Below are 13,163 nucleotides of genomic sequence, written 5' to 3' on the forward strand. Positions count from 1 at the left end.
CGTTTCAGGCAAAAGCACCAAGACCAAAGCAGCAAGTATCATCATAATGTATAAAAGTGTCTGATCTTAAGCCAATGGAAGTTTTCCCAAGCTCTCCCTCATTAAGAATATTTCTACTTGCACTTTTCTCCACAACAACCTCTTGCCCACTAGGAGATGAGGTTGAAAGCATCATGTGGGAATTGATAATGACAATAGAAACATCAACAATTCAGAATTCAAGTTCTATGAAACCATGGCATGTACAGTAACCAGTAATTATTGACAGCAATGAAAACTTAAAAGAAATAAAGAACTTTTCCCGGTTTGTATGAAGGCAGGGGAAGAAGCTATTCCTGTTTTTAAAGCAATATGATGTTACATTAATTTACAAATTAAATTGCTTATTTGTTTGATTAATCTCATAGCAGTTGTGGATACACAAAATATTAAAAAGAAATAAACAATATGTTACATTAAATTACTATAAAATACATTCTACATAACAAAAAAAATATCAGCCTCAAGTCAGATAATAGTAAAATAATTATTTAAAAAATTATGTTTTAAATCAATGATTTTTTTTAAAAAATAACCTTCTATAATTCATCAAGAAATTCAATGGACGTTTATATCTCATTGGCATTTGACATAAGTCAGATTCAGTTATATATCTATTTGTTTGTTTATTATCTATCTATCCATCCATCCATCCATCCATCTATCTTATTTGCTTTTAGTTTATTGAAAACTGAATTGGTAATTAATATAAATGCTATCAAAACATAACATTAAAATTCTATTATCTCAGAGACTACAACATTTTGGATTAGGTGTAACTTTAGAGGAGTCTTTAAATGTTATCCCATGTCAAATCCATAGAATTGTGTGTGTAGCCAGCTTCACCTGCATCAGATAAATAAAGAACTGGTGCAGCAGCCAGAAATGAAGTCCTTTAGTCATGGCTTCCACCTACATTTCCAATAGCAACTGTGAGTCCATAAGGAAACTCCAAATGACAAACCTTTTCTTCCCCCTTACCCATCCAGAGACACTATTGGCATTGATGGAGAACCTCAACATAGAAATGTCAAATATATCTTCCTCAGCTTCTGTTTTTTCTAGTCTTGACCCTTACAAGCATTAATGCTCTATATGATATGATTATTGTAGTATTTTTTACTGTAAAAGCTTGATGTCCTCTTCTCAGGTTTTAGTATTATAATAAATACAATACATACCATTACAATTTAATTGCATTCACAAGAAAATTGATTTTTTATATAAGTAATATTCTACATTAATGAAAGTCTGGGGTTAGCCAGGTTGGACAAGTGGGGCCCTATGACCTGATGGGAAGGCGGGTCCCAAAAGTTGAGGATAGAAATGGGTCCTCGTCCTCCCCCGTATGAACAGGTAGGAGGGATACATGATCAGTCCCCTTCTGTCCAGTCTCCATCTCAGACTGCGTTCGCGCATGTCTACAAAGACTTGACAGAGGTTTTTAGTGAGACAGAGAGTGATGTGCACATTGTCTAACCAACTGTGCAATTGAGATCCTCCCTGGAGCTAAGTTACTGAAACCCAAGATGTATTCCATGATGCCCAAGGAGATGGACGAGCTGAGGAAATACATAGATAAGAACTTAGCTGGGGGTTTCATTCAACCCGCTCGTGTATCATGGCCCCTGTCCTCTGTAAGGAGAAGGATGGCACAATGCACTTGTGCATAGACTTCCAGGGCTTGCAAAACATGTATCCGCTATCCCTTATGAGAGACATGTTATCCCGTCTGACAAAAAAGAATATAGTCATGAAATTAGATCTATAGGAGCCATACTACCACGTAAGGATCAAGGAGGGGGACGAGTGGAAGACTGCTTTCAATTGTCCACTGGGTAGTTTCCAATTCTGGGTGATGCCTTTTATCCTGCAGGGGGCACCTGTTTTTATGCAGCTAATCAACGAGGTGTTACACAAGCATTTGTACCAAGGGGTGCTTGTGTACTCAGTGACATCCTTATTTACACCCAGACTATGGATGAGCACATTCAGTTGATTCAGGAGGTGTTGAAGAAGTTGCTGGCTGCCAACCTTTAGGTTAAATAGCCAAAGTGTGACTTTCATCAAACATGGTTGGATTATGTGGGATATCAGGTGTCAGGCATTGGGGTAAGGTGGACCTGGGAAAAGTCCAGGCAGTCCTGAGTTGGCAGGTACCAATGATGCAGAAATTGTTGCAGAGCTTCCTGGGGTTTGGTAATTTTTATTGGCAGTTCATCCCCTTGTTTGTGACAGTTCCCTTGCCATTAAACCTTCTAAAAACAAAGCACACACAGATAAAGCCCCAATCAGGTCAACCACTCTCCTGGACATTAGAGTGCCAACGAGCTTTCGAAGCTCTCAAAACCCTGTTCACCAAAGAGCTGGTGCTGAAACATCCGGACCTTGAACAGGCCTTCATGGTCCAAGGGGATGCCAGTGATGTGGCAGTGGCTGCAGTACTTCTCCAGGCTGGCATGCAGGGTGTGTTATAGCCATGTGCATATACCTCCCGCAAGCTCACCGGAACAGAACGCTGGTGGGCTATCTGGGGAAAAAGATGATTTCAACGTCTGGTTGGCGCTCATGATCTGGCACCATGTCCTGTGCTCTTTGACGTCAGGACAGACCATAAAAACCTCAAAGCCCTCCAGGCCCTACGACAATTATCACCCAAACAAGTACGGTGGGCACAGTACTTCCAACGTTTCCAGCTTATGTTGAAATACATCCCTGGTGGAATAACTTTCTGGTGGGCACACTATCCCAAATACCACAATACAACAGCCTCCAGGAAGAAGTGGTGCACATCATTATTACCCTTGCACTGCAACAAGCTGCATAACTGTCTGCCTGGCAGCTGATCATGCATGCAGATGACCTTACCCACTGCCTCTGAACGGAACTCATAAAAGACCCTTGGTTCTTGGAACACTGAGCTCTGCTCACCCACTGGGATGGGATCGCATGGAAGGGTAGTAAGCTGTATGTACCCCAATCCCTAAAACAACAAGTACTACAATGGTGTGATGAAGCAAAATAAGCCAGACATTTTGGCTTCCTCAAATCTCTGCATTTAGCCAAATGACAGTTCTGGTGGCCCATGATGTGAAGAAGTCTGTGAAGTCCTGCCCGGTGTGCATGACCACAAAACCTTGCACAGGGAAGCCCGATGGCCTCCTACAGTTTGTGGACAACCCCGCTCGACCATGGGAGAAAATAGTTATGGACTTCATTGTGGAGTTACTGCAGACCATCATTTGGAAAGTCATCGTTATGTTCTTGAAATAGGCCCATTTTATACCCTGCTCTGACTTGCCATTGGCACAGAAGCTAGATAAATTATTCCTCATACACATATATCACCTCCACGGTGCACCACAGAGGATAATTTCAAATCAAGGAGTCTAGTTCACGGCCCGATTTGGTGGGAGTTTGTTAAGATACTAGGCTCATCTCAAGGGTTAAGATTGGCATTCCATCCAAGTACCAATGGGGCCATGGAAAGAACTAACAACATACTGGAATACTATCTGAGATGCTATGTCACCTACCCCCAGTCTAACTGGGCAGGTATTTTACACTTTTTGAAGGTGGCATACAATAATGTAGTCCATAGCAGTACAATTTTTACCCCTTTCCATGTGGCGCATGGACAAGACTTGGTTCCCATACCTGGGTAATAGAGGGAAATCCCTACACCCTTCTAAAGGAATGGGTAGACACCTTGCCAGGGGTGTGGAGAGTGGTGAAAGTGGCCCTGCAGAGACCCAGAAATTGTAGGCAGAGAAAAACCTAAATCCACAGAAACAATTCCAGGTGGGGCAGAAGGTGTTTCCGTTGCTCAAATATCTGAAATTAAAGGTTTCCTGCCAGAAGCTAGCTCTGAAGTTCCTGGGTCCATTCCCTATTGTATGGGTGATTAACCCAGTTACAGTGGAACTGAAAGTTACCTTGCTTTCTGGGTAAAGTGTACCCTGCCTTTCATAGCAGTTTGCTGAAGCCAGTAAGGGAGTACCACATCTGCAGGTGCGCCATCCAACCTGATAGAGGTGGAGGAAACCCATTACGAGATTAACAATGTATTGGACTCCTGGCTACATCGGGGCCAGTAGCTGGTTTTCTGGCAGGATTATCCCCTCACATAAGCATCATGGGTATCAGAGGATGATGTAAATACAGACAGAGTGCTTGTTCGATTTCACAGTAAGCATCCTAGCAAACTGGGTGGGGACCTGAACATGATACTGTTGTCAGCTTTGGAAGTCATATTAACACCAGCAGCTTCCATGCTTCTACATGCTTGTGCTTGGGAAATTAGGAGGGGGGAATTAGTAGAGGGAATGTAGTTAGACTTAATAGCATTCTTCCTTTTGGTCAAGGTGATGGTATTCCCCCACATGGAGAAGGAGTGGTTAAAGTGATGTCTAAATTTGGGACAGATTGTGATTGGACAATGTGATGGACTAATTGGTGCAGGGGATGGATTTGGGCTTTTGCCTTACTGAGGAAAAGCCGAGAAATCTCAGATTCTGGTTTTGCCAGATGTGCCTGTATACCTACTCTAGTAAATGGGAGCTTTGATAAATGCCTGTCTCAGAATTTTCACTGGAGTTTGGGTTTTCTGGAATGCTGACAACTGTGATGATTCACTGTTTCTGCTTACTGTTTTCCAGATGTTGCCCTGAAACGGGGAGCCACCTGTCAAGCTGCATCCCGGGCTTGCCACAGTGAGGTGGGACAGGAGCACGGGTAAAGGGGGGGGGTATCAGCTGAAGCAGCAATGGAGATTGCCCAGCTGTGCGACAGGGAGGGGTGGTGAAGATGGCCGCTTTTAGTCACGATCAGCTTAGCAGCCTTAGTGACAGCAGAGACAGCAGTAGCTGTGAGATGCACAGGCATAGCAGTGTGGGGAACAACTGTTCCAGCCCAACAATCAGCTGGGTCGAGGTTTCGGCAGATGTCAGACAAAAGGCCAGCACTAACAGGAGGCATGGCTCGCCTACTTAAAGGCGTTGGGAGACGGAAGCTCCCAGCCCCGACTTTGAATCTGACAAGCTTGCTAACAGGCTGGGTTACTGACTGTTTTGCTGCTGTTTAATTCATTATGTGGCCAGAGTCCGGCTGAATAAACCCAGTTTATTTCCTCATGGTGTGGCATTTTCCTACTGGGTCAGTCTGGAAGTTGGACCATTGAGACAGATTTGTAGATATTTATGTTGTTCTTTAAATAAACCAGATAATGCTTATGTGGTTTGCATCTAAGACATTTCTTTAAGATGTGGTTGTTTGAAACATGTTAGCATTCTACCTATTTTTTTTAAAAAAATCACTCAACCTATATTATGTACATATAGTAAACATTTTTTTAAAAAAAGAACAATTTCAAGTAAAAAAGGCAAAATATAAATTTTGAAGGGATTCATTAAACAATATTTATTTCTTTAATTTCCCTGCCCCTTAATTTTTTATATAAATAAATAAATAAATAAATAAATAAAGGCAGAAAACATATCTAATATTCCTTGCTCCTTTAATTTTCCCAACAAGAGTAACATGTGTGAGGTAAAAGTAAATCTCACACTCTCCTAGTTTCTAGCTTATGCCTTAACTGCAGAACCAAAATGGCTCCATACTTCCTCATTCCTGATGTAAAATAGGCAGCAGCAATAAGAATTTATGCTATTCTGCCCTTTTCTCTTTTCTTTTGAGCTGATCTTTTTTGTTCAAATCAGGCCTCAGCACAATGATGTACAGCTTGGGAGAAAAGATACAAAGCAGTAATCCAGCACTGGAAGCTATAATGGAGAAGATCTCCACAGCAACCATATATTTTCCCTTTGAACTCAGATATGCTGGAATAAAGGACAACCAAACACTACAGAAGACCAACATGCTGAAGGTGATAAATTTGGCTTCATTGAAAGCATCAGGCAATTTCCTTGCTAAAAAAGCCAGTGTGAAACTGACAATGGCAAGGAAACCCATATAACCCAAGACACCGTAAAACATGAAGGCAGATCCTTTGTTGCACTCCAGAATGATTTCTTCTGCTATTGACTTCATGTCAGCATCTGGGAATGGGGGAGAGATGATCAGCCATATAACACAAATTTTAATTTGAATAATGGAGCAGCAGGATACTATAAACGTGCCAAGTCTTTTCCCAACCCACTTGGTCATCTTGGACCCTGGCTTGGTAGCCATGAAAGCTAGAACCACAATGATGGTTTTGGCCAAAACACAAGAAATGGCCACTGAGAAGATGATTCCAAAGGCAGTTTGATGAAGGAGACATGTTACCTTGTGAGGTTTCCCAATGAATAACAAAGTACAAAGAAATGATAACAGGAGAGCAATAAGGAGGACATATGTGAGGTTTTGGTTGTTAGCTCTGACAATGGGAGTGTCTTGATGCTTAATAAAGATCCAAAGAACTCCAACTGTGATTAGAGAGAAGAAAAGAGAAGAACTGGCCATAACTGTTCCTAAGGTTTCTTTGTAGTTCAAGAATGTTGCAACTTTGGAGAGACACAAAACCTGCTTCTCATTGGGATACTGATCTTGTGGACATTGAAAACATTCATCCATGTCTAGGAAAGGAAATATAGAAGTTGAACTTGCAATTGAAAGAATAAAAGCAGACTGTACAAGTGTTCAAAGTGAGGACTTCCAATTAATTTCCAAAAAAATATATGCTGTACATTAAGTTAGTTGACATCAATTTGTATTTGCATAAATCCAGTTCTTGCTACCAATGATGAACATATTTACAATTCAATTACTTTTCCCTATTTTATAGTCTAATTGGGCAAGTCAAGCAGTTGGCAAAAAACAAAAAATTTTCCCATGGTACATATCACAACCCGATTCATTCGGTGAGATAGATATATACAATATCTCTTACCCTCCTTGTTAGAAATCTTCCCTTCAGGACACCGGAGACAGTCATAGCAGCAAAATAGTTTCCCTTCTATCTTAATCTTACTGTAGCCTGAATCGCACTTCCCATTACACAGAGAAAGTGGCTGGGTCTGTCCATAAATTAAAAATAAAAAATAGAAAAGGTTTGTCTTTGGAAACTTAGCATCTCAGTGTCTTTCATTATTTTTAGAAGTATCTTTCCATTATATTTTTCTTTTCATATAATAATGTGAGACAGCAAAGCCTGGTTTTGGCTTGAAAAGATCTGACCATCTTTCATCCTCAGGGCAAACATATAGACCAAAATACTTAATTTGGCACCAAATGAAAATATCATTTTACAGAGGCATTGATTTACAAATGTTGCTTGCCTTTCTTTGCTTTGGAACATCTGTAAGGCTTTTAGTGAATGGGAAAGTTTTCACATAGAAGTTACATGCTAAGTGTGAACTTCATTTATGCCCTACTCCTTTCTCTCCATTTACCCACCTACCCTAGATACCTTTTTTGGATCACAAATGAATGACTTTCTAAATCTATCAGCTAGGCTAGATACACTTAGTGTCACAAGTAGGAATGAGCACCTCACTGTGCTTTGGATGCTTCTGGACTGAAGGGATTACTCAGCTATTGTCAAAGAGACACCTGAATGTCTTAACAGCAGCACACAGAAAGATAGACTCAAATTATCAATATCTAGACAAGACCTTCTCAGTAGCCTTTAACCATCTCAGCAGAGACTAAAATCCACCTTTTTAGGTTGATGGAAGACTTAGAAGATTTTGAAAGCAGACATGGAAATCTACAAAGAACTAATACTGGATGGAACCAATGGAGGAGCTGACATCTGGGTCTGACAAAAATTGAGATGTATGGAAACCATTGAGTAGACTGTACATAAGAACAACAAGATCCAGAAACACTCCAAACAAATGGGGATATTTAGTTGCTTCTACTCTTTGTGGTTGTGGTGACATTCAGACAACAAAACAAATGTATGCCTGCCCTTTGTGTCCCAATCAGTGTACATTTGAGGACTCATGGCAGCATACTGGAATACAGTCAATGTAGTTTCTGGGTAAAGTCTTTTTAATTTGTACATATTTTAATCTTGCATTTTATATTTTTAAATGTTTTGCCTTACTTTAACTGTAATGCTTCTGACACGAATGAACACAGAAAACTAGCCTAGAGAGGCTTCAGGGAGACAATATAATTCTATTTTTAAGTTTCATTGCAGTGGAATAGTTTGGCTCTAAGTGACCTTTAGAAGTAGTGAAATCTGGATTGAACATATTGTTACTGGTTCATACCTGGTTAAACCTACTTGGCCACACAATAACATCTTCATAAATGGTGACCATTTTTTCATTGGACTCCTTGTGTTCTATGCCTCCCACTTGGACTTTCTTAAAGGACAAATTTGAAAATGTGATCCAATTGATAATATCAAATCCAGTCTCTAATTCTCCATTTTCATTGAACCCAATTTGTTGCCCAGCACTATTATTAAATGCAATCCTTCGGATAATGTAGTTGAGCTAAATCAGAAAATAAGCCAAAGAGAGATATGTATCAGGATGTAAGACAGCACTCTTTCTCCCCTTTAAAGTATATAGACAAGAAATCTTTTCAAGCTTTGTAAAACATGAAAGATAATAATAATGACAATAATAAATTACATTACTGATTGTAACTATTATGACAGTACAGTGGTGGGATTCAGCCAGTTCGCACCTATTCGGGAGAACTGGTTGTTAACTTTCTAAGCAGTTTGGAGAACCGGTTGTTGGAAGAAATCTCCTTTTGTTTTTTCCACTTTACAGGGCTAATCCTGTAAGGAAGGCAGGAAGGAAACATTCTGGTGTTGTTTCTAGCCTAATCTTTATTGTCCTGCTTACAGAAACTGCCTCTCCTATTAACATTGTAACAGTTTATTGCATTGTAACAGCTAAGGTGAAGCACCATCGATGTGAGTGATGTTGAGTTGGCCATACCCACCCGGTCACATGACCATGAGCCCCACCTACCCAGCTGGTCATTAAAGCAGAAAACTGGTTGTTAAATTATGTGAATCCCACCACTGTTACAGTATCTTCATAGCACCATAATGAAACAGAAGAAATAAAATAAAAAACTAGATTTGACTATAAAGCAATTTAAAGCAGACTATTCCTAGCGGATTTCTAAAGAAAATAATTGAGATAATTGCGAAGGAAAGTTTACATTGAAAAGAATATAAAGAGCATAATGGGTGAATGTTGCAGAAGTCTTAAAAATGTTAAGATTGTAATGTTATAGACCTCCATACATTTTTAAAAAGTTTCTAGTATAGAAATTACAAACGTCTCCATGAATTTCCTTTAAAAGAAATTAAATTTTGAGTACCATTTTGGATTTCAGAAACTTCTCAAAATTAGCAGGTTCAGTATATAAGAAAAAAATATGTAAGGAAAAAAAGTAATACCAAATTAGCAATGTAACATATTGGTCTTGGGCCAAATAAATATATAGAATATAATGTTTTAAATAAATTATACGCTTGTCATCTAGAAATAAACCATGTTTAGTCTTACTAAATTATCAATGTGCAGGTATTTGAAAGGCACAAGCAACATTTTTATATATTTCTTTTTTATATGTTTACATAATATTACATATGGATGGCATACTGTATTTTACATTTTTTTCTTGGTTTTAGGACTGCAAAAAATAAATAGCTAAAATTATATTTACTAAACTTCACAGTTTCACCTAGATTAGACAAAAGAATTCTTGGAAGAATGATTTTTTTAGAAATCTCGAAAAAAGATATAGTGAGACATTTGCAATTTGTCTTTTGGGGGATATTACCTTCCATAAATGTTGATTCAAAAGTTTTCCCTTGATTTCCCCCCCTGCTCTGTATTTCATTATAGATGAATAGAAGTCATGCAAAGCATGTGCCACTACATAGATAGCATTGTAGACACTGTAGCTGTGGCCACTCATTTCCATTTCAAAGAGAGATGTAGGAAGAACCTCCAGTTTCTCCTTTCCAGTACAAGTGGCCCCATTTCCCTTTTCTATTACAGAGGTGCGGAAGGAACACCCAAAGGCATTTTCCCAGAAGGTCTTGATAAAACTGCCTTCCTTTTCCAAGATAGGGTTTCTTGTGAGAACAAATTGCTTGAATCCCAGTACCTTCTCTGAATGAACTGCGAAAGATAAAGCCCCATGAAGGAAAACCATGTCCTTATTTCTTTGAAAGGGATTTGATGCGAAATCCATCTGGATTGTCATAATCCAGACTTTCCCCTTTGTCCATAGTGGGAAATCATTATCTTTCAAATTACTGGAAAGAAACCTTAGAGTCATCATGTTACCACTTTCACCGTGAACTACCACCACAGTGACATCACTTTTCATAACCAATCTGTACATTTTAAGACCTATCTCAACCATCTTTTTCAGATTATCTGAATTAACAGTTTTGGGAAATCTTGCAATGAAGTCAAAGCAGATGCCACTCTGGGTAGCCATGGGAAGCACCCTGCGCAGAAACATTTCACCACTCTCATTGTCTACTAACAACATCCCAACCCATGTCCATGTGAAATATAGCAATAACTGAGAAATTCCCCTGTACTGAATGTTCATATTTGGCAACATCTGTTGGTAAAAAGCAGCTTGTTCTTTTGTGCTAATTTCCGGAGCAGAACCATACAATATCTAGAAACAGAGAGATAAATGTAATTCTATGTAAGTTTTACATTCATATTCAAGCTGAGCTAGTGGAGCAGGAATGTTCAGCTTTAGTCATAACTTAAGAAAATAAGTTCAATCAGCAGACCTCCCTCTGTGCATGGAGATTGTCATGCCATCACTTCCAAAGCCGAGCTGCATCACCACAATAGGTTAGTGGTTCAGAGTTGCATTAGAACACCAGTTCACAATTCAGAGATGAATAATATCATGTTATGCCACCATAGAAAAACTTACTCTCCAATTTAAATATCATTAAGATAAATATTGATTCACATTATATTATTTCATTGGTAAAAAAATATCCTCCAGTTCTTTTAAGTACTGCTGATGCAATATTTCCAGAGAAGTTCATCTTATTTCCAAGGAGAACATTATTGGCCAGAGTGAAACTGAAACAAAATCAATACTAACTCTGTAAACAGGTTGGGTGAAACTTGATTATACTCATTTAAAAAATATTGATTTTGCTGAAAAATACAGCAAAATATAATTGTATTATAATTCCAAACATATTTTAAGTAACATTTGGAAAGAACAATCTTCAAGGCATAGATTTTGCCAGATACAGTTGACCACACTCCTCCATGGATTTAGCAACTCTTTCTCTGAAATGACCAATACAATGTTACTTCCAGGTAATGTATAATATCCCCATTAATTGCCGGGCCCCTTGAAACCTCAAAAAGCTGAAGAATTAAGGTACTGTGGCATAACCGAAACACACCAAAATTCACTTTTAGTCTCTAGCAGCCTGAATTTCCTAAAATCTACCCATTTTATTACAATCACAATATTTTTTTTTCCTTGAAGATTTTTACAGACAAAAATATTATATGGATTTTTATCTCCTACTGTTTAATTCTAAGGAAGAAACATACCTGTGGCATCTTGTACAGGGAAAGGATATTAGCCATGTATAGATAGATGTCAGATGAAGGGCCTCCAATGACTGCTATTGGTCTGTTTTGAGTATCACAGTTGTAGTTAGGTATGAATTGGCCCTTTGTAAAGAAGAGCTCCAATGAGGCTCGGTATGTCCAAGTTGGATCAAAGTAGGAATTATAGATATGGAACCCCAAGGTATGGTTTGGTAAAATGGAGAGATCTTTATTGATTTTCATGATGGCAAACTCTAAAGCGAGGATGTGCTGATACATTGGAGTTATGACCCTAAAATAAGCATGATACATTCTGTGAAAATATATACTTCCCAAAATAATTTGCATGGTATTGGTCAACTCAGTTTAATGTTTGCAATGTCTGTCTGTCTGTCTGTCTGTCTTTCATCTATCTATCTATCTATCTATCTATCTATCTATCTATCTATCTATCTATCTATCTATCTATCATCTATCTACCTTCCTACCTACCTACCTATCTATCTATCTATCATTATCTATCTGCCTATCCTCTATCAATCTGCCATCTATCATTTATCCATCCATCCATCCATCATCCATCTATCCATCCATCCTTCCATCCTTCCATCCATCCATCCATCCATCCATCCATCCATCCATCATCTAATTATTTATAATCTATTGTCCATCTATATATTTTCCTACATACAAACACTGTCCCTCCCTCCTCTCTCTTTCCTTTTTCTTCGTTCTCTTTTCCTATGTCTCTGTAAAAACATCTTACACAGTGGTGCCAAAAAGCTCCTTAGATGGATGTTTCCTGAAGTCTATCATTCTATAGTAGATGTAGATCTGAGAGAAAATGCCCACAATTAGGTAATCTCCTGGCTGATATTGCTTGTGAAGAAAAGGCAGAGGGTCGTTAATCCTACATCTAGCACTGGGACTCATGGACATCATTTCAGGGAAAAGCACCAAGACCAAGGCAGCAAATATCATCATAATGTATAAAAGTATCTTATCTTAAGCCAATGGAAGTTTCCCCAAGCTCTCCCTCATTAAGAATATTTCTACTTGCACTTGTCTCCACAACAACCTCTTGCCCACTAGGAGATGAAGTTGAAACAATGATCTGGGAATTGATAATGATAATGGAAAGATCAACAATTCAGAATTCAAGTCCTAGGAAACTATGGCATGTAAACCACTGTACAGCAGCCTGTAATTACTGATAGCAATGAAAACTTAAAAGGAAAACATAACTTTTCTGCATTTATATGAAGACAGGGGGGAAAAGTTCATCTTGTTTTAAAGCAATATGGCCTTATATTAATTTACATATTGCTTATTTGTTTGTTTGATGTCCCACCAAAGACTCACTGCTGTTGAGGGTGCACAAAATATTAAAAGGAAATATGCAATATGTTAAATTAAATTAAATTTAAAAAACCAACCTACATAACAATAAAAAATTAAAAATTAAATATCAGCCATATGCCAGTTAATAATAAAATAATCATTTAAAATATGATGCTGTTAATCCATTTTTTAAGAAAAAAAACATTCTGCCTGATGCTCTCAGTGACGCCAAGTTTCACCTTCAGCATGTTG

General features: G+C 38.5%; 1 protein-coding gene across 1 annotated transcript; it reads right to left on the bottom strand.

Moving 5' to 3' along the window:
• Positions 1 to 5,703: 5,703 nt before the first annotated feature.
• Positions 5,704 to 12,509, bottom strand: LOC116521802 (vomeronasal type-2 receptor 26-like). Its single transcript, XM_032236455.1, has 6 exons — positions 12,337 to 12,509; positions 11,571 to 11,862; positions 9,799 to 10,656; positions 8,259 to 8,486; positions 6,929 to 7,055; positions 5,704 to 6,614 (listed from the first exon to the last, which is right to left on the bottom strand). Exons 1-6 carry the CDS (start codon positions 12,507 to 12,509, stop codon positions 5,704 to 5,706), a joined length of 2,589 nt encoding a protein of 862 aa, XP_032092346.1.
• Between the last annotated feature and the right edge of the window lie 654 nt (positions 12,510 to 13,163).

This window comes from Thamnophis elegans, chromosome Z, assembly GCF_009769535.1.
Source record: "Thamnophis elegans isolate rThaEle1 chromosome Z, rThaEle1.pri, whole genome shotgun sequence".
NCBI lineage: Eukaryota > Metazoa > Chordata > Lepidosauria > Squamata > Colubridae > Thamnophis > Thamnophis elegans.

Bases quoted from the DNA above. Each gene is read 5' to 3' on its own strand.
- LOC116521802 (XM_032236455.1), bottom strand. From the start codon at position 12,509: ATGTCCATGAGTCCCAGTGCTAGATGTAGGATTAACGACCCTCTGCCT. The intron at 11,863-12,336 runs GTAAGATGTTTT...TGCTTATTTTAG, and splicing joins GAGCTTTTTGGCACCACTGT to GGTCATAACTCCAATGTATC. The intron at 7,056-8,258 runs GTATGAACCAGT...ATTTATGGACAG, and splicing joins GGCCAAGTAGGTTTAACCAG to ACCCAGCCACTTTCTCTGTG.